Below are 20269 nucleotides of genomic sequence, written 5' to 3' on the forward strand. Positions count from 1 at the left end.
TCCTTCAAACTTTTTAACAGAATGTTTACCAGATCCATTTGTTCCTTTATTTTAAGAACATAATTTGTATTTTCTGTTTGTAATGCCAGATGTTTTAAGGCAATAAAAGATTCTCCGAGTGGTCTGCCTTGTCATCAGGTGGGGGCGGAGGTGCCTTTTGGCACAAGAATGAGAGTCTTGCCCATTTCAGGTGCGGGAGGGGCTGGGGCTAGAGGAGCAGCTCCTGTGGCCTTCTGCGGAGGTGGGTCCTCTGTTTACACAGATGTTACCATCCCAGTGGGTTACTTTTTAAAGACAAGGCAGTAAAAGTGAACATTGGCCTACGTGGTGCCTGGCAACTCGGCGCCCAGCACGTGACCCTGACCGCCTTCTGTGCTGTGTGTATTTGCAGACGGTCCACTCGGGGTAACCGCTGATAGCCCACTGTGGTTTCTGGCTCTGCCTCAAAGCGTGGCCGAAGTATTTGTTCTAGGACTGTACCATCCTGCCCTGGCCAGAGTCCACGCTTTTTGGCATCTGCTGTGGTGCTGCCACTTCTCTTCTGATCTGTCCGGCCAACTGCCACTTCTCCCTTCCCAGGTGCGTTCACCCCGTACTGTGATCTGGACATGCTGCTATCGGCTTTCTGTGCATCTCTTTCCTGGAAATTGCACTGTGTCTGTGGCATTCTGGGACCATTATCTGTTAGCAGTTCTGAGCTGGAGAGACATTACGGATTCTACTTTAAATCATCTCGGAAGGGAGCCAAGACTGGCGGTTAAAGAAATAGAATATTCATAATATCTTCCAACTACTCTAAATCGTCTCTTTGGATCCTTTGGGATCTTGTCTTTGCTCATCAGGAATCACATTTCTAGGATGTATGCTCAGAGGATCCGCATCCAACTCATGCATGTTTTCAATTCACTTTCTTAGGTGGGCTCCATGTGGATCTACACTTACATGCAAACTCTGCAAAATCATTGCTTTTACTATCTCCTTAACAGTAGTTGGTGAGGGAGGGATAGTCTGTATCCCTGAGCTATTTTTCTAGACGTAGTGTTGGCATGTGAGGCCTGGTATTGCTGCAGCCACTTTTGGCACCATAAAGGAAGCCAGCCTGAGGATGAAACCAACACAGGAGGGCAGAGCAGAGTCAGATCAAACCATTCCTGAAGCCTATAATCCACTGAACTTTTCAATTTTGCGAGCCAATGTTATCTTTATTGTTTAAGCTAGTTTAAGACAGTTTTGTTCTTTTCACCTAAAAAGCCTTAACTGATAGAGAATTCCCAGTGCATTTAAGTATTTATTAAGCTTAAAGTATTTAACGTTAAGCTTCCTATCCTGCCTTTGCAAGTCCCCTGCCTCCCTGACTGCTCACCTTTCTCTTCCCAACTTCTCTACTTGGTTCTTACTCCTTCAACAAGATGGTTCCTACCTTCCAGATGCTGTTCCCTCTGCCCTAAATGTCTGCCTCCTATATGAAGACATCTAATGCCTGGGCATTCAAGGCTCAGCTCAAATCCCATCCCCTCAGGGAGTCCTTTCCTGATAATCTGAACTGTGCACCCCCTACCTTCTTGATCATAAAACTTTGTATTCTAAATTTTTTTTTTAACGTTTATTTTATTTTTGAGAGAGACAGAGACGGAGTGCGAGCTGGGGAGGGGCAGAGGGAGAGAGGGAAACACAGAATCGGAAGCAGGCTCCAGGCTCTGAGCTGTCAGCACAGAGCCCGATGTGGGGCTCGAACCCACAAACTGTGAGATCATGACCTGAGCTGAACTCGGCCGCTTAACCGACTGAGCCACCCAGCGCCCTAAAACCTTGTATTCTAGAGTTCTTAGCGTCTGAAGTTGTTTTTGTGTGTTGCTTTATTGTCCATTACCTTGACTTCACTGCAAGGGCCACAGGAACAGGGACATTGCCTGGGACATCATTTCTCTTTCTCAAGTGTCTGGCCTGGAGTTAAATGTTCAATAAATACTTTGTTGATGTAATGAATGGGTTCTTCAGTCTACACACTGCGTGTGGGCCCCGCCAGTGAGGAGCCCCTCAGAATTCTGTTTGGAGGGCAACTACCTGCTCGAGCCCATTATCATTGGGGTTTCAAGCTCTCCTTTCCATGGTTAGGCAGCTGTTCCTTCCGTGCTATTTTCTGCCTCTGCTTTCTCAAGAAGCTGTCTCCTCCTTAGCAAGAAAACAAGAAAGGGTCCTCCTGACCGTTCAGTTGTGAACTCAGAATCTTGAAGGTGGGGAAGGAGAGGCAGACTGGACTTCAGGAGAAATGAACAAGTGACCAGACGTGCCAGCGGCAGCCAGGTGTGCCTGGGTCCTTGAGCTGTCCTACTCATTATAGTGTATTTGATCCACAAAATGCTGCGATTCTCCTCTGCTACAGCTCAGAGGAGAGCAGGAGCGCTCCTGGCTTAGGGAAGGTCAAAGTACAAGGACTGATCCAAGCACAGGGTTTTTCTATTTACTACAAAATTCGTTACACAAATACAGCTGACCAGAAGGTCTAAAAACAGCCCAGACTCTTCCAACCCCGATCCACTTGTAGACACAAGGATATGAGCCATGCTCACTCACAGGGGAGCCCTTCTTAGAAGAACTGCCCATTTCTCGGATGGTTCAGAGTCTCGGGTCCAGCAGCAGAGAGGAGCCCGACCTGGGAGGGCAACCCCGAAGCAGCCCTTGGAGGCTGCTGCTCTGGGCAAGGCAGCAGCTGTTAAGTTTCACAGTTCACGTGTTCCCACCACGCAAGTCAGATGAAGGGATGAAAATAAAAGGGAAAAAGCAGAAGGCTGGAAAAGGGTCCTGGAAGAGGCTGCTGGTGGAGGAAGGGCACACAGTGGGTTTCGAAGGTGCTGGCAATTTCTTGGTCTGGGGGAAGGTATGGGGTATCCACCTTAAAATGATTCTTTAAATTGTTCGTACACATCATATACTTTTCTGTATGAAAGTTATACGGTATCGTAAACATAATTAAAGAAAAACCCCAAACGTAAAAGGCTAGCAGGGGGTCAGAGGGCTCAGGATGGTGCAGAAAAGAAGAACTAAAAGGAGGGAGGATAAAGGTAGGGGACAGCAAAGGTGGAGGATGGAGTCTTGGAGCTGGTAACGTTGGCCTCAGTTTCTCTTCTTCTGTCTGGATACTGGTTCTACTTCTAGGTACCGAAGCCCAACTAGCATACCCAGGATCGAGAAACCTTCAACACAGAGAAAAGGTTCGTGGCTGACACAGGCACGGCACTTTCTTACACCCTTGTGTGTCTGCCCTCTGCCCCAGCCCGAGGGTGCAGTTCCTGCGGGAGGTCTGGGGTGCTCGGATGCTTACTTGCCACCATCAGGGGTGCCAGGACGCCAATCGTGGGAGCTGCGGTCCCAAAGACAAACAGCTCGGAGAGGAAGTGGCCCAGGGCGAGGAGGAAGGTCCAGAGTGTGATGTGGTACAGCCTGCAAGGGAGCAGACAGACGTGAGAACAGAGGCGATGCTTGTGGGGCGCAGAGGAAGAGTAGAGGTCTGGCTCCACACACACAGAAGCCAACCCAGGGAGGCGACTATGGCTAAAGGGAGAGGAGACTTGGGCCAGAGAAAGACCTGTCTGCTCGACCACATCGATTTATCCTCTACTAGGACAAAACGGAAGGTTTCCACTGCTAGACTGAGAGTGCGGTTCAGGCATCCAGAGTGGGTCTCTGAGTTGTGGCAAGGTGGTGAAGCCAGCTACAGCAAAGCGAGTCTGGGTTATGGCAATCCTAGCAGTATAGACAGTTTCGGATCAATCACGCTTACATATTCTACTCACTTGGCTCTGTAGTCCACGCCCACCTGGCAGGTGTATACGAGGGATGCCACAGAGTGAAGGGCCTGAATGGGGCATGAGCAGCAAGGACCTCTGTGAGGCTTTTAGACGCTCTTGCAACGTGGGCTGGTTATTTAGTATCTTAGCCTAGGAAAATGGTGGAGGACACAGTGATAATCTCATGGGAAGAGAACTCTTTCCTCCGTTTTGACCAAGAGGTGGAAAAGAGATAGTATAGTTATAGGACGACTGACCACATGGATTGGAGATATCTTTTTTTAACTGTGAAAAATTTAAAATTACGAAATACTTTAAACATACAAAACATTGTTGATAAGAGAATATTCTAATGAACCTGTATGCAACCAATACCCTGCTCCAGCAAATCTGGATGTTTTGACATTTTTGCTTCAGATACTTTTTCTAAGAAACAAAATATTACAGGTAATCAGTTAAAGCATTCTGTGTATCCTAATCCCACCTGGACCCCCTTCCCGAGCCCCCCTCCCTCCCTCCCCAGAAGGAACTGATATGTTAAATTTGAATTTTATCATTCCTGTGTATGTTTTTATACAGTCAGTAAATACGTATGTTTGGGTGCTGAATTTGAATTTCTGGTTAGGAAGGAAATCGAATCCCAGTGTAGATCAGAAGAACATGGACCAGCGTCCCAGGCTAAAAAAGGCTAGAAACAGAAGTCGGCATTTGTGGCTATCCTGTGTTGGAAGAAGGGGAAAGGAATGGGGGATGATGAGGTAAGTCTCATTCCAAAAGCACAGCAAATGAAAGATACACCTCTTATACCTATCGGCAATTCTTTATCACATAAAGGTCTTTAAAGGAATTAGTCAGTTCTTCCTCCCAGTCACCTTGAGAGGTACAACAGATATACTGGTTTCATCTTATACATAAAGAGACCAAGATGCCGAAGAAAGTGAACTGGTCCTTGAACAAAATGGGTTTGAGCAGCAAGGGTCCACTTTTATGTGATATGTGGATTTTTAAATACTTAATTCGAGACAGAGAGAGAAAGCAGGGGAAGGGCAGAGACAGGGAGACAGAATCCCAAGCAGGCTCTGCCCTGTTAGCTCAGGGTCCAGTAGGGGGCTCATCTCACGAACTGTGAGATCTTGACCTGAGCTGAAATCAAGAGTTGGATGCTTAACTGACCGAGTGACCCATGTGCCCCTACATGTGGATTTTTAGATAAATACAGTACAGTACTGTATTTTTTCTTCCTTATGATTTTCTTAAGAACCTTTTCTCTGGCTTATTTTATTGTAAGAACACAATATATAACACAGATAATGTACAAAATATGTACTAATCGACTTTCTTATCAGTAAGGCTTCTGGTCAGTAGTAGGCCATTAGTAGTTAAGTTCTGGGGGGCGTCAAAAGTTAGATGTGGATTTTCAACTATAGGGAGCCACTGTTCCTAATCCCCATGTTGTTCAAGGGTCAACCGTATAATGAACTTGCAGCTACAAAAATAGTTACCAGGAGAACTGAGACAAGAAACCATTTTCTTGTTTTCATTCTTGGGCCCCAGGCTGTTTCCACTAAACCACACTGCTTCCAAAAATACATGTCCATCTAGAACAAGTCAAACTATAGTTTCAAGTTCCAAAAAATAAAAATAAAAAAAAAAATTTTAAAAGTTGGGAGAGATCGCAGGGTTAATAGCATTGCTTCAAATCCCACTTGAGTTGGCCTTCCTCAGTTCAAATTAATTGGGTCTCCTAATATGCAGATCTGCAAAATCAGGAATGAAAACCATTATCTCCCAGGGCTGCTAGGAGACTTAATCAAGGTCATGTGGATAAAAGCTCCTGGCATTAATCAGAGGTGTTCGGTAAATATCATCACCTCCTCTTTTCCCAAATGCTGAGAGCTTGGATATGACAGAAAAACATTTTAGTGTGAGGTTGGTATTTTGGTGGCCTTAGCCACTGACTGGAGCAAACTTTCCACTTTGGTTGTGGTGAGGACGGTTGGAAAGGAAGCTCAAGCCCCCTCCAGTGGTCAGCACCGGTTACAGCATTATGTAGACAGGAAGCTATGGCCCTCTGCAAATGGTCCGAGGCAGTGTGACGACCCTAGAGGCAGAATGTTAGGAGTCCTGGGCTCTCTTTCACCCTCACATGTGGACTCTGCATAGGCGCACAGCAGTTTACTTGTGGGTTCCTTTTCGCATGGATTGTGATTTTTGGTCATTCCTACTTCTTGAGGAATGTGAGAATAAGGTATATGTGGGTGGCTGCTCTAAAAAGAGCACACTACTCTACTTCTGGAGCAGAGAAAGGCTGATTCTTTAGTAAAGGAGTGGAGGGATGTGCTGTAGGCCACTGGATCAATGGTAATAGCCAGTTGCTACCGACTTCCAAAGAATTTTCAAACTTCAAAGACCTGTTAGGCCTATTATGTTTTTTTGGCTTGGAAAGAATAGAACCCATTAACGTTTTATTATCCATGTTCTAGGCTAATGTATGAACATCAGCAGGTCTCCAAGGGGAGGGGCACACTGGATATGCCTGGCACCTGATTTCCAACAAGGGATGCTTAAGCTCTTTCTTCCCTTACATACGTCTTGTTGTGGATGTCGATGGCACAGAGGCAGCGAATCACTGATGAGAGTAGGGTCCAGATCCCAAAGGTCCGAGCTTGGAGGCCATTCACTGTATAGTAGGAAAAAGCAAGAGTGTTGAGAGAGTCAGGGGTGAGGTTCCCTCCAAACTCCTCTCACCTCACTGGTGGTTCATGGGAGGCAGGCTGCTAAGCCTGAACTCTCTTTGGCTGGGCAGACGGGAGGCTCTGGTGCTACACATGGGAACTAGAAGGAATGGAAGGAATTCCAGAATGAGAACGGCTTAGCTCCTCTTCACATGTCTACAGTTGGGTGGGGGAATTTCAAGAGGAGAAACCCAACGAAGGGCCCACTTAGGCAATAACTCCTGAATGCAGACGTTTATGCCTCTGCTTTGGAAGCCACTCAGGTGCTGGTGAAGTCCAGCAAGCGTGGGTCAGCGCACGTTTGGGGGAATGTTGCACATAGTGGTCTGTCAATACAAGATGTCTAGGCGGTGTAAGCTTTCAAGGCTGAGGCAGGAGAGGACTCAGAAATCCGGGGGCTTATCTAGATGCTCAGTCTGGTTTTGAAGAGACCGAAGTCTTCTCTTGGATCCAGATCTGTATTATTTGAACAAAGGCCAAACCGAGCTGCTTTCCTGTGCACTTTGTACTGGAACAAAACACTGCTTGTTTGGTGTTTGCTGCGGCCACCCTGCTCTTGGTGGCTTTGTTCTGATACCGCTGTACTAAGTATCTTGTCCTGAAAGTATTGATCATAGTCCTCCATAGCAGCTGTTCTTGACCCTGGGTGTTTATTAGAGTCAACTACAGAAGCTTTATCCATTTCTCAAGACCTGGGAACGAGACCAATTAAATCATATTCTCTGAAGGCAGGCCCTGGGCATGAAGTATTTTCTAAAAATCTCTCTCTGGGTTGACTGCAATGTACAGCCATTTATCTAAGGCATCCTGTGGCCAGGAATGCCACAACAGTGAAAGTTTTCCTTTGCTGGTCTACTGAGCAAGAGAAATTGTAAGGGACAAGACTGATAACTGAAAGGTCTACTAATGTTTATTTGGGCTTTAAGGATTTTCCATCCTTTGGAAAACCAGACAGTGATACCAATTTCATAACCCTGAAGGCCTTTACGTGGTAGTAAGGTGGGAAAAAAATCCCATATGCCAAATATCTAGTGGGCGGCCCTGGAAAGCTGTAATTTTTATAAACAAGTTTGATAGCTTTTCTGATGAAAAGATTGAGGAAATATCTCTAGTTAGTGAGATACAAAAGTGGAGTATCTCATCAGCCCTAACCACACTAGGCCCCAAGTGACATTCTACGGGATGCTCCAGAATACTGTGGTTATCAGCAGAGTACCATGACAGCCCCAGATTAGGAGGGGGGGGAAGACAGTCTCTGCTTCTGGGCTGGAGATAAGACACCCACCTACCCACCCACAGTTCTTTTGCACAGCTATATGCCCTTGAGTGAATCACATGACCCCTGGACTTTTCTCTCTCAATTTATACTTAAAGGGTCAGACCAAGGGTGCCTGGGTGACTCAGCTGGTTAAGTGTCTGACTCTTGATTTCGGCTCAGGTCATGATCTCACGGTCCCACGTCGGGCTCTGTGCTGAGTGTGGAGCTGCTTAACATTCTTTCCCTCCCTCTCCCTCACTTGTACGTGCTCTCTCTCTCAAAAAAAAAAAAAAAGGACCAGACCAGGTAATTTCTGCAATCCTGTGCATCTACAGTCATCAGAAGGCAGTGTTTGAGGGTGAAAAAGTGAACTGTCCCACCCACTCTTCCAGGTTCTTTACTCCTACTGTACTTGAGTTTTGTTCAAAATGAGCCTTAGCCTACTTAGATTCACTTTATGTGGAGACGTTGCAGAAAAATGAGCTAGGTCAGGGCCCAAATCTGGGTTAGCTATAAATGTGACACAGAATTGTCAGCTGCGTGAAATGATCCTGCAGCTCAAACACCACTACCCCACACATCGGTGCAAGGAAGCGCAAGCTGAAATGTGAAAATGGTCTCAGCAGAGAGGCTCAGGAAGCTGGGACAGGCCACCAGAGGCCTTCTAAGCTTCACTTTGGGACACCAGCTCAGAGGAATGTCGGGTATCATCTCAGGGGCTCGTCACGGTTTGGGAAGACTTTGGTTTTATAACTTCCCATTTGCAACACAGAATATAAACCATTTGGGGCACAACCTAGTTTCTGAAGAGGGCTGAGATAATATGAAAAGCTTCTTTATAGCTTTCTAGTGGGGAATCCCAGAGTCACCAAATAATTCGATTTCCTCACTTGCCCTTGTAATACTTTGTATTGCCTGTAAAACGTATAGGGCAGTATAAAATGAATGAAAAGGTATTCAGACAAGCTTGGGGGGAAGAGGGCCAAGTGCTATCCACAAAGTCTATTGTTCCACTGGCTGCCAAAGGTTAGGTTAGCCAGCATCAGAATCACCTGGAAAGTTAGGAAAAACTACACCTTTGGGTCCCATTCAGGGGTGGGGCAAAAGTTTCAGGAAATAAGTTTGGAGAAGAAAACAGGCAGCTGTGCTGTTTGTTCGTTTTTAAATTTCCTAGGTGGTTCTCATGGACGGCCTGGCCTAGGAACCACAATTTAGGCAGCTCCCGCAAAGGAGGCAATTCTCTTGACTTCTTACCGAGGTCTGGCTTGCCGGTGTAGAGCTTTTCATAGAGAAAGGTGTGGTCTCGGAAGCTCTGCAGCGTGTTTCCCATGGCTATGATGGACACCATCACCAGCCAGCTTCGTAACACGTTCAAGAAACGGCTCATGACTTCCGGCCAACCCGAGAGGGCTCTTTGCCTTGGAAACAAAGGCAAAAAACGTGAGACAATTAGTCTACTTCAACTATGAGCTCTCTGACTTGTGTAGTTAACCTGTATCCCACTCATGAAGGCTGTACTAAGTTTATCTGGGCAATCACTTTGTGAACTGCTTTCTAAGTCTCTGAGGCTCATCTACCCTCAGTTATCTTGACATATTGTTACTTCACCCAAAACCAAAGGGTGCTAACCTTTACCTAGAGTGAAAAAGGCTAAATAATGCCTGGGGCTGGAAATGGTAAACCTAGCCAAAAAAAAAAAGGGGGGGGGGGGGAAGGAACGGATGAAAAGGAGGTGTACAAATTTTACTATAAATTAATAAAATGGTCTCTTTTTTCTTTAAAGTTTATTTATTTAGAGAGGGAGGGAGAGAGAGAGAGAATCTCATGAACTTGGGGCTTGATCTCACACACCGTGAGATCATGACCTGAGTGGAAATCAAGAGTCGGATGCTTAGCCAACTGAGCCACCCATATGCCCAGTGATAAAATGGACTTCTGAGTAAGACTTATAGAAACCGGTCTCAATATTTAGTTAGACTAATAGTGGTGAATCAACAGTATACTTTGCAATAAGTGACACAGTACTTATTTTTGTCTAAGCAACTTCTCCACAATGTTAGCCTTTTCTCTTGGTTGGAATCAGTCTTTTGCTATCTTTACTCCTAGCCTAGTTTTTTTATGTCATTCTTTTTAAGGTAAGTGGCTCAAAGGTGACTGTAAATCTACCAATGGTTACCTGCCGGGCTACTGATGACAGATCCTTCCAAGCCTTATATATTAGCGTGGAACCTGTGGAGTACGGGCAATATTTACACTCTCAGATTTTTTTCCACTCTGGTTCTCAGGTACATCGGGCTCCATAAGCTAAATGATCTAAAAGTTAAAAATAAATAAGCTGCCGTGACTTGAGAACTAGCAGGAAAATTACACAGAGAACGAAACAGCAATGTTGGTGTTGGGTTGTAAGAGAAAGAGTAACAGCTAACAGTTATTGGGCACTTGGATAGGCCGTGCACTTTGCCAAACACCTAACATACATTATCTCATTTAATCAATCCTTAAACAAGGTCCTATTTCCATTTTACAGATGAGGGCTGGCACAGAGACATTAAGGGATTTGCTTGGTTACACAGCTAACATATGGCAGAGTGGAGATACAAACCATGATCTGTTGGACTCACACTGCAATACTGCCTCCCTGAGAATAGTTTGATGAAGTTTTTTTTTTTTTAATGAAATTTCCATTTTTAAATTTTTTTTTTCAACGTTTTTAATTTATTTTTGGGACAGAGAGAGACAGAGCATGAACGGGGGAGGGGCAGAGAGAGAGGGAGACACAGAATCGGAAACAGGCTCCAGGCTCCGAGCCATCAGCCCAGAGCCCGACGCGGGGCTCGAACTCACGGACCGTGAGATCGTGACCTGGCAGAAGTCGGACGCTTAACAGACTGCGCCACCCAGGCGCCCCGAAATTTCCATTTTTAAGGGAGACAAACACACTATATCCACTTCTGTCTCGAAGCTGTATACAAAGTCCTCACATGGTATACTTTTTGTTTAAAAAAAAAATGAACTCTTGAGGAGCAATGATTTCAATCTACTTGGTTTAAATAAAACTCCCGTTAAGAATTTAGTAATAGAACTACTTCTCATCTTCACTGTGGTTTTGTTTTGTTTTGTTTTTGGCTGCTTTTTTGCTTTCCCCACAGTTTATCTTTTGTCAGGTTAACTCCTTGGGCCTGAAGTGGTGATAAACTATCAGGCTTTTTTTGGTCACTCTGGCAGAAGTTTCAGTGTCTTAGGCTACACAGTTGAAATAGATATTAAAGTCAGCAATGGCCTGACAGTGTGAAGCACTGAAAAGAAAAGAAAAGAAAAGAAAAGAAAAGAAAAGAAAAGACAAGAAAAGACAAGACAAGACAAGACAAGACAAGACAAGAAAAGAAAAGGAAAGAAAAGAAAAGCTCTAGAGGAGGAAGCACAAATCCCTCAGGGAATGGTAGATCACAACAGTGGACCTAGTTGAAGTCCAGAGAGAATAGAGCTTTACTGGAGATCACAGGCGTCACAGCATGGGCCAAGATTCCCTCATCTTTCAAGATATCACCCTCCCCCCGCCCCCCCCCGCCCCCCCGCCTCCTTATTTTCTCACCATTCCTCAGTAGGAGACTTGCGCTTTCACCTCCCAGGGTCAGAAAAGCCTGATGGAAGGCCCCATCTTTGAGAGAACTTCTGCCCATCTCACGGAAGCTCTTAGAAATCCCCACGATAGCTGATGAGCGCAGAACCTCAGCACTCTTCCGAACTGCTCCACCCATCCCTCTCCCCCAAATTCCCTAAAGCTTTAGGGCCTCCTAAAGCATCCAGCATCTATTCTCAAATTTTCTCCTGGCCCGGCCCGGCAAAGGTTTGGTGTTAAAACTAGTCAGGAGAGAGAGAGAGAGGTTCCTATCCTGCCCCGATCATTCAGCACCTGTGTGACCCTGGGTGAGAAATCTGCAAAATGGAGCTTAAAAAACACCTATCGCAAGGGTTATTGTGAGAATTACATGAGAAAGTGAAGGGTCCTTGCCCTGGGCTAGGCTCATAGTGCCTGCTCATTCCTTCAGTGGTTTCCTGAACCTACCATGCCTTCCTCTTCATAGTCCTAGCTCCTCCTTCTCAAGGTCTCTCGAACCCCTTGTCCCCCAGAAGGTTGCCTCCCAGGGATCTTCCTTCCACCCCACCTCCATTTTTCCAGACTCTCCGGATCCTCTCAATCAGATGGCACAAAAATGCCTCCCTCTCTTTTCTCCCCATGTTGCGCCTACCTGGTGACCGGAACCCCAGCTGAGCAGCGGCGGCAGCAGGAAGAGCAGCAGCAGCAAAGATCCAAAACAGCTCCAGCGAGGAGTCCACCTGAGCCATTTGTCCTCGCCCCCGCCCACAGCCCGGCTCCAGGATTGGGTCGTTTCCGTCAGTCTTCGCTCTGATTGGCTGCTCCTGCTTTGCTCGAGCAGGAGATGGGGCGTGAACCCCTTTACTGCCAATCAGCGGGTGCCGCTTCTCAAGGCACCTCCCCTCCCACCCCCGCCCCTCTGTACCGCTGCTCACGCAGTGAGCCCTCTTCTTGAGCGTGGCGGAAGAACTTCGCGGCTGGAGTCAACCCCTTAGTAGTGGAGGGGAAAAGAGCGGAAAAAACAACTCAAGACTTCTGTTGAGGGCAAAGCTCTGCGCCCGCGCTGCGCCGCGGTGACGAAATTCCTTCGCGCCCGAAGTCGAGCGTTTTCAGCGCGGGGTGGCGGGCGCCTGCGCAGTGGCTCCCAGCGGGCGGTTGCTTGTTGGTTGTTGTAGTAACGGGGGAAGCAGCCGTCGGCGGCGGCCGTGAGCCCGCCTGGGGAAGGAGGAGAGGGTGGTAGGCGCAGAGCGCGGTCCCCGCCCGCCGGCTCCGAGCCATGGGAAGATGAGACAGGTAAACGCCTGCGCCGGCGCGCTTCCCTACCGGAGGGAGGTGAGCTCCCGGGTCTGGGCGGGCGCCAGCTGCTGCACTTCCCTCTTGAAGTCTGGGAGCAGCTGTTGGCTTCCGGGCGCGCTAGGCTGAATCGCTGCGGCGGAGTCGCCCCTGTCCTTTCCGTGGGGAGCATCTGAGGACCTACCTGGGATTGGGGTGAGCCGGGGGTGGGGCTGAGGGGCTGATCCCTTTAGGGCGAGGACGCTTCTTGAGCGAGTTGTCCTTAATCTTCTTCCGATCTCCGTGTCTCTCTCTACTCTGCTGGCAGCCTGCGACAGGTTTGGCATCCGTTCCTCGCTTGGAGGTCTTGTTTGTTTCGTTTTAATTTAAAGGACTTCCCAACATTTTGGGAAAGATCGGGAAATCCCGTTGGGAATCCCCCGAAGAACGCCTTTGAAGTTATTAGATCGTGCCCATTCCGCTGAAGATCTGTAGGGATCATTATCGGGATCCACGGTTTTTTGTCCTGTTTACGATCTTATATGTGTATATGAATGCATAGAAAAATAAGATTTGCAAAGATCGACATCACATGATTATCTCTGAGTGATAGGGTTATGGTCATTTAAACATTTTCATTTTCTATATCTGTAATTTCCATTTCAGCCCTAAACACCCAACAAACGTACTTTTTACTATGAAAACATATTTTAAGTTAGAAATATCCTAATTTTAATGCCTTTTCGAGATTCAGATCATAGTTTGTGATTTTTAGTAAGGGAGAATAATTTTTGAGTGTTTGAAAGGACAGTGTTTTTTTTTTTTTTTCTCCCAGCTATTTATGACCTTGATTCAGGAGAATATATTAATCTTTTAGTTTAGTGGTTGAGTTTGTTTTAGTGGAAACATGAGGGCATTTTACCTGTGTGCTTGTCATAGAGTCTAAAGAAATAATTTCAAGGATCGTAAATCTTGAGTTTTTATTTTTAACCCAGACAGGTTTTTCTAAGCAAGGAGTCTGTTTTAGGCAATCGACTACCTATTTCAGACTTTTCTAAGAGCTAAGTCTTATTAGATTTAGTATGTAAAAGAAAAATGAGAAGCTCAAACTTAATAAGAGCTCTTTATTTTATTTTATTATTATTTTTTAATAGCAGCTCTCTAAATGCACAGAGGACAGACAGTATGTTTGGAAAAAAATTTTGATTTTTGTGGCATTAGTGGGGCACTGTGAGAGAAGGTAAGCTTCCAGAGGTTGGGCACCATTTAGGTAAATATTCGTTTTTTTAGACTTGGAAGATTAATAGCAATAACCAACAAATAGACAACCCTGTTGTGTTTCGAATCATTTGGCTTTCTTGCAGGAATCACTGCCACCTAAATTGTTTGATCCAGTGAATCTGCAAGTAAAGGTCTCTGAGGCCCCCCGTCTGCTGACTGCATGACAAACCCTAAAGGAAATGCCAGTCGTGATGGCCCGGGACCTGGAGGAGACAGCATCATCCTCAGAGGATGAGGAGGTGGTAAGCCAAGAGTAAGTAAGAGCAAGCTTGCTTTTGACCCTTTGCCTTTAGGGTGGAAAATAATTCTCTTTTACTTATACCTTCTTTTACCTAGTCCTTCTTTCGGTATAGCCTGACTCTGGTTTTAGTTTCTGACCATGATTTTTTTTTCCTTTTTTTTTTTTTTTTTTTTTTTTTTTAATAACTTATTGTCAAATTGGCTAACATACAGGAGACAGTGTGCTCTTGGTTTTGGGTGTAGATTCTCATGGTTCATCGCTTACATACAACACCCGGTGCTCATCCCAACAAGTGCCCTCCTCAATGCCCATCACCCATTTTCCCCTCTCTCCCCCCCCACCCCCCCATCAACCCTCAGTTTGTCCTTTGTATTTAAGAGTCTCTTATTCTAACCATAATCTAATTCAAGATTTTATTAGTTGGTTACCCTTAGCTATCTGAAATGAGATAAGGCTTTGTTTCTGGGCTCAGGAGTGAACATTGGCTCTAGATGTTGCTCTTTGTATACTCTTGATTGGAGCTTGTAACATAGGAGATTTTGATATTTGTAGACATTAAAGCAAAGTAGGCCTCCAAACTCTGTGAGATAGGTTCTATTATTTTCTCAAAAGCTTTTACAACCATAGAATGATAGTATATAGAGAGGTCAAGTAACTTACCAGAGTAACTGTGGGGCAGTACATTAGAATTCTGTAACCTGTGCTGTGTCCATTGAACCATACTGCTTTCCTGAGTTCTTTTAGGTAAGAGTCAAGTTTTTGACTGATGGATTCTCATAATAATAATAATGAACGATGGTGATAAGTGCAGCTTATCATTTAGCATAGATGACGGTAAGGGCTTTAACTGATGTATCTCATTTAATCCGAACATGTTATTATTCCCACTTGATGAAGCTCAGCCATGCAAATATCAAAGAACTTTTTCAGGGATTCAGGGGGAGTAAGTGATGGATTGAGATTCAGACCTAGTTTTCCAGGATTTTGAGGCACTATGCTGTTTTGCCTCCTTTAACATTATTATTTGGCACAGAGGACAAAGAGAGAGTGCGACTCGAAGTTAAGATTCGTTTTTAAAGATTCTCTGTGAGTCTCCTTGGGTACTTGTATGCTATGTAACCTGGAAAGTGGGGATAATATCTCCCCGGCTATTTTGTAGAGGTATGATTAGAACCGAATAGAATGATATGTAGGAAACTACTTTATAAATGATGAAGTGCCATACAAATGTTAAGGCATTATTTGTACTGGCTTTAATATTGAATTTAAAGTCGATTTCTTACTATAAAGTAGAAGGTTACATTATTTAATATGACTACAAAAAATTACTGAAGCATTCATAGAGCTTTGGAGAGAGGCTTCTCATCACTGTTAGGTCATAGAAAAAATAGAGATTTAACATTATATTTGGGTCAGTCTTATTCAGGATAATTAAATGGATAATTCCCTCTAGTCACTTTAGCTTCTTGTGACTTTTTGCTTTCTGTGTGCTGTTGCTTACCTGTTTCACAAAATTTAACTTTTGCTGCAAGCATCAGTCTTTCTGATTTCAAGATCATATAAAAAAATTTTGTTTTTACATTTATTTATTTTTGAGAGACAGAATGAGACAGAGTGCGAGTGGGGGAGGGGCAGAGAGGGAGACACAGAATCCAAAACAGGCTCCAGGCTCTGAGCTCTCAGCACAGAGCTGGATACGGGGCTCGAACCCACAAACCGTGAGATCATGACCTGAGCCGAAGTCGGACGCTCAACCGACTGAGCCACCCAGGCACCCCTCAAGATCATTCTTTTACTTCATGACTGTTTCTTTTATTAGTGGGCTTAAGGGTTGGGCCTGATGAGTATTAGATTGAACTCTATGAAATTGCTGTTTTGACAGATCAAAAACAGTAAAATATTGACAGTTTCAGATGGTTCAACCTAATATTATAGTAGGTACTCAGTAAATACTTGTTGACTGAGTGACTGAATGAAGGAATAAATGGAGACTTTATGCTTTAGATCACCTTGGATCAGGGGTTCTTAACTTTTTTCTATGCCATGTATCCCTTATCAGAATAATATTTTTAGGTGCTTAAAATATATATCATTAAAAATAGTACCAATTACATTGAAGGCAGTTATTAAGATTAAAAAACCCAAACTTGTGACACAATGTAGTGATATGTGCTTTTTCACCGATGCATTAAATAACAAGATTATTCATCTGAAACGTGGGTAAGTTAAATTCCATTTTCCAAAGACCGCAGTGTGAAGACCGTTTTTGCTCAGTTTGCACGAGCTCATCACTCTGTCGGGTAGTCTTTGTTAGCATTTATAAGTGGGGAATATTGGGAAGCATCTTGTTTGTCTGGACCACCACTGTGATGTGTCACCATTTGGCAGCTGACTGATTGCTTTGTGGGACCTACCAAATTGTTGTCCAGCTTCATGTCGGATGAGGAAGACTGACCACAGGTGATCTCGTGGCAAGGTTAATAACTACTTTAAGTGATAAATGTAAATGATATTTTTAGGTATCTGCAACCCCTGTGCGATACGGTAGAAAAAATCTCTAATTTCAGACAGACTCAAAGACACAGATGATGCTCGTACCACTGGGCTAGGTTGCCCACCTTCATAGTTGAGAAAGGTTAAGTTTCTAGTAGAAGGTAGTGAAAATACAGGTGTCATTCCCCATCCCAATCCAATTTCATGGATTTTTTGCTCTTCTTCCTTTCAAACTCCTGTTGACTTTTGACTGTTAATGTTCCAGCAGCTCATGTCTAACTATCAGACATTTTATACTTTAGGAATCTTAAGCCAGTCTTGTTCACACTTGGAGTGATACGCTTTCATTTTTAAAGTTTTGGAAGTTATAAGGCCATAAATCATCTAAGGGCGTTGATTTAATCCAAAGATGTATCTCCATTCTCCATGGCCATCTCGTCGATGTGCTCAGATCCCAAGGCTGTGTTAAAGAGTTCATGCCTGGCAGTCCTGGACCTCAGGGCTAGAAACTGTCCAGGCAGTCCTTGTTTTGCATTATTTCAAATAGTGAATTTAAAGGGGCTCTTTTTCTGTATTTTGCTAGATTAAACTGTAGATGTGGAAGGGTTAGATACAAGGTTTCTTAAGGCACTAAAAAAATAATTTTAATTCCTATCATAAAAGCCAGCTTTATATCAGTTCGTCGACATACACGTGGGGAAAAAAAGGTCATTGACAGATGATTATACAGTGAGTACTATAGGAATTCCGAGAAGGCGTCACTGTGGGGCTGGAGGAGGTGGGAAAGGCTTTATGGAGATGGTGAGATGAACTGGGCCTTAAGGGTAGGGCTAAATGAACAGAAATGACGAAGGCATTTCCAGCAGGGGCACTGGTATGAATAAGGCATAGAAGCTTTGAATTATCTAGGCTAGATCCCAGGAGTAAATAGTATATATGCCTCATGAAATTGTTTTTTAAGAACCAAGACGTTGTTAAGCTTTCAGTAAAGTGAACCTTCAAACCTTCTGCTTCGGTAATCATCCAAGTCTTGTGTTCGTTCATGTCTCTAAGAGCGTATTTTCTTAATGTATACCTTTTTCTGGTGTGAATGAAAATTTAAAGTCCCGATTTTCAGTTTCCTAACCGTTTTGAATCTTTTGCCTTTAGCACCACCTGGCGGGAGCATGCTTTTAAAGACGACATAGCGTCTGCCTTAAGTGTGTTTTAGTTGACCTGCTGAATTCATTACGTGTCTGCCACCTCTTTTCTCTTTTCATAGGTTGTGAGTGGAAGGATTTCTCCATCAGGGATTTGGTTTTCCACAAACAGCATAGTTAGGGCGTTGGCTGTTCTTAGCCTTGTATGTGTTTCTTGAGTTCCTGACTCTTGTCACGCGTTTTAACTTGGAGCAGTGATCCATTGTTTGTAAGCGGGAAGGCAGAGTGGTGCCAGTTTGTAGCTAGTGCTAGATTCACAAGGAACTTTGCATCATTTCCAGAGTTTCTGTCCAAGACTTTGCTGTTTAGGCTGCCTAGTTTTTCTCTCTCCTCCGACTTAGAAATATAGTAGAAAAATTACAGTTGGAAGAGATCCTAGGAATCATCTGGCCCCGTGCCCACCTTTTACAGGTGTTTAAGATTAAAAAGCAAGCAAACCACAAAAAAATCCTTCTTGCTAAAAAGTGCCCCTGATAAATACCTTTTCTTACAAATGGGCACTGCACCCAAGTCAAAAAGTAGGAGCAGTAAGCATCCACATTCCATTTCTAGAAAACAGGAAATGAACTAGGTACGGTGTTCTTTGCTTTTTTGCTAAAACACTTTGGCAGCTCATCCAAAGTCTCAAGTCTGCCTGGCAGCCTGTGCATTCAAAATGGGCATCTTTTTAAACGTGGGTTGGGAGGGTCTGACTTGGCTCTGAGATCTGTAGTGTGACCTTTCTTAAAGAGGTGTGGTCATGTAAGTTTTTGAGAGCGGCCCAAATTTTGGCTAAATGGATCTTATTCTGTTTAAGGAATTGATTAGTTTAGGTTCCCAAACTGTTAGGTTTAAGTTGTTCCATATACGAAACATCACTGAAATGTGATTAGGGAGATGGAAACAGGGAAAGAGCCCAGGCAGACACTTGAGTTCAGGTACGTCTTCTCTTACTTAACCAGCTGTGTGGCCTTCAGCAAATCACTTACCCTCTCTGAGACACCCTTTTTTCCCCCCCAGTTCCTAGTGTGGGTAAGAGGATTAAGTGAGATAGCATATGAAAGCTCTTATTCCTGGCACATAGTAGGGACTCGGTCATTTCTTTCCCTCCTAACTCCTTGCACAAAGGAGGTTGAAGATTTTCCTAATCTTTGAGTAAATGTACATCTGTCTGAGATTGATTAAACAGAGATTTCCTGAGGATAGAGGAAGAGAGTAAAGTCAGAGATCCTTTTCTGGAGAGAAATATTACTCCATTTTGTATAGGCTTGCTTTAAAATACGTGATTTTAATTGGAGCGCTTGTATTAATTTTGGGTTCCTGGCTCAGAATCTTAGGATGCGTCATCAAATTGGCTTAAAAAGGGACTGTAGAGTATAAAAGGGTATATAAATTATTGTGAATGCTGTATATTAGTTAGGATTCTTTATGTATGCTGGGGATTAAAACATAAATTGTCTTAAAAAAGGGAATTTATTTTTTTATTAAAAAATTTTTTTTCCCGCTCTCCCCCATAAAGGGAATTTATTAACCCATATTCGGGAAAGACTTGATTCTGCAGCTCCCCATTTGCTTCTCAGGATTTCGCGTCTCTCATTCCTCAAATGAGGTTTTCACTGACTTCCTCCTTTACTGACAGCTCCAGGCTCTTCTCTCAAGGACACAAAATGACAGTTGTACTTGGAGACCTCATTCTCTTACACCATCAAGGGGAAGAAGCCATCTCTCCTGCAGCTGCTGTAGAAGAGAAAGGAAGCAGCTTTCTTCTAGAGGGTCTCACAACATATCTTCTGACACTCACCGGCTCCAGTGGGTTTATGTGCTCATCCCCGATCCAGTAACTAGAACTGAGGGGTGAAGGCCCTGAATGGCTGAGGCCAATCAAAGCCTGTCCCTGGAGCAGGGAGGGAGTTAGTCGTAAATAGAACACATGGCTAAGAATGGGAGATGAATGGTTTCCCATAGGGCATTTGGGGTTCTTGTTCCAGGCAGAGGGAAAGTTGCTAAGCAGCAAACCACAGCGATCTGCGTCAGTGGTTAATTCAGACTTGGAGCTGTCAGTTAATGAAAACCTTTTGTTACGGCTGTAGGGATCATCCGTGTATCATGTGGACCGGAGGCTGCAGGAGAATTCCAGTTTTGGTATTCCATGCTGAGGCTATTCTGACAAAGGACAACAATATTCGAGTAATTGGCGGTAGGTATGACGTCCCCCCACAGAGGGCAGGGCTGGGCATGGCCCCTGTACCCTTGTCTTGCAGAAGTTGATATCACATGTAAGTAGGAAAAGGGCCTTGGTCACAAGAAAAATGTAGCAGTTTTTTTTTTTTTTTTTATGCTCGAAAGGATTATTTGTAATTTCTTAAATTTTCTGCATTTTAAGTTGCTTTTCTTCTTTGAACTTTGTCTTCAGAATTATGCGTAT

General features: G+C 44.3%; 2 protein-coding genes across 27 annotated transcripts in view; one reads left to right on the plus strand and one right to left on the minus strand.

Moving 5' to 3' along the window:
• Positions 1-24: 24 nt before the first annotated feature.
• On the minus strand, positions 25-12162 carry ERG28 (ergosterol biosynthesis 28 homolog). 8 transcript variants are annotated; one of them, XM_078448003.2, is made up of 7 exons: positions 12032-12147; positions 9958-10094; positions 9036-9199; positions 6374-6468; positions 3795-3938; positions 3323-3441; positions 2440-3194 (listed from the first exon to the last, which is right to left on the minus strand). In XM_078448003.2, exons 3-7 carry the CDS (start codon positions 9166-9168, stop codon positions 2750-2752), a joined length of 936 nt encoding a protein of 311 aa, XP_078304129.1. In that variant the 5' UTR covers positions 9169-9199; positions 9958-10094; positions 12032-12147; the 3' UTR covers positions 2440-2749. The 8 variants fall into 8 exon arrangements, with proteins under 8 accessions (XP_078304130.1, XP_078304135.1, XP_078304132.1 ...); XM_078448004.2 differs by lacking the exons at positions 2440-3194; positions 9958-10094 and adding an exon at positions 25-698 and having other exon boundaries at positions 12032-12162; XM_078448006.2 differs by lacking the exons at positions 2440-3194; positions 9958-10094 and adding an exon at positions 710-1099 and having other exon boundaries at positions 12032-12160.
• A 172-nt stretch (positions 12163-12334) lies between these two features.
• Positions 12335-20269, plus strand: part of TTLL5 (tubulin tyrosine ligase like 5) — a 286889-nt gene continuing 278954 nt past the window's right edge. For 8 of the 19 annotated variants that reach the window (XR_013556016.2, XR_013556017.2, XM_078447996.2 and 5 more), the window contains exons 1-3: positions 12340-12672; positions 14016-14185; positions 19935-20041. Coding sequence is in view for 16 of the 19 variants with exons in the window: in XM_078447996.2 (XP_078304122.2) it covers positions 14112-14185; positions 19935-20041 (181 nt within the window). In the remaining 3 variants the exon portion in view is untranslated. Of the gene's footprint in view, positions 12673-12755; positions 12868-14015; positions 14186-19934; positions 20042-20269 lie in introns of those variants that run through there. The other 11 variants (XM_078447992.2, XM_078447991.2, XM_078447989.2 and 8 more) reach the window with 7 other exon arrangements.

The sequence above is a fragment of the Panthera onca genome, chromosome B3 (genome assembly GCF_046562875.1).
Source record: "Panthera onca isolate mPanOnc1 chromosome B3, mPanOnc1 haplotype 2, whole genome shotgun sequence".
Classification (NCBI taxonomy): Eukaryota; Metazoa; Chordata; class Mammalia; order Carnivora; family Felidae; genus Panthera; species Panthera onca.

What these genes read in the sequence shown, in the direction of transcription:
- ERG28 (XM_078448002.2), bottom strand. Translation starts at nt 9,168, where the DNA reads ATGAGCCGTTTCTTGAACGTGTTACGAAGCTGGCTGGTGATGGTGTCC. An exon ending in CACCGGCAAGCCAGACCTCG is followed by an intron (nt 6,469 to 9,035) that starts GTAAGAAGTCAA and finishes CCTACTATACAG; the next exon opens with TGAATGGCCTCCAAGCTCGG. An exon ending in GGCGTGGACTACAGAGCCAA is followed by an intron (nt 3,442 to 3,794) that starts GTGAGTAGAATA and finishes GCTCCCTTGCAG; the next exon opens with GCTGTACCACATCACACTCT.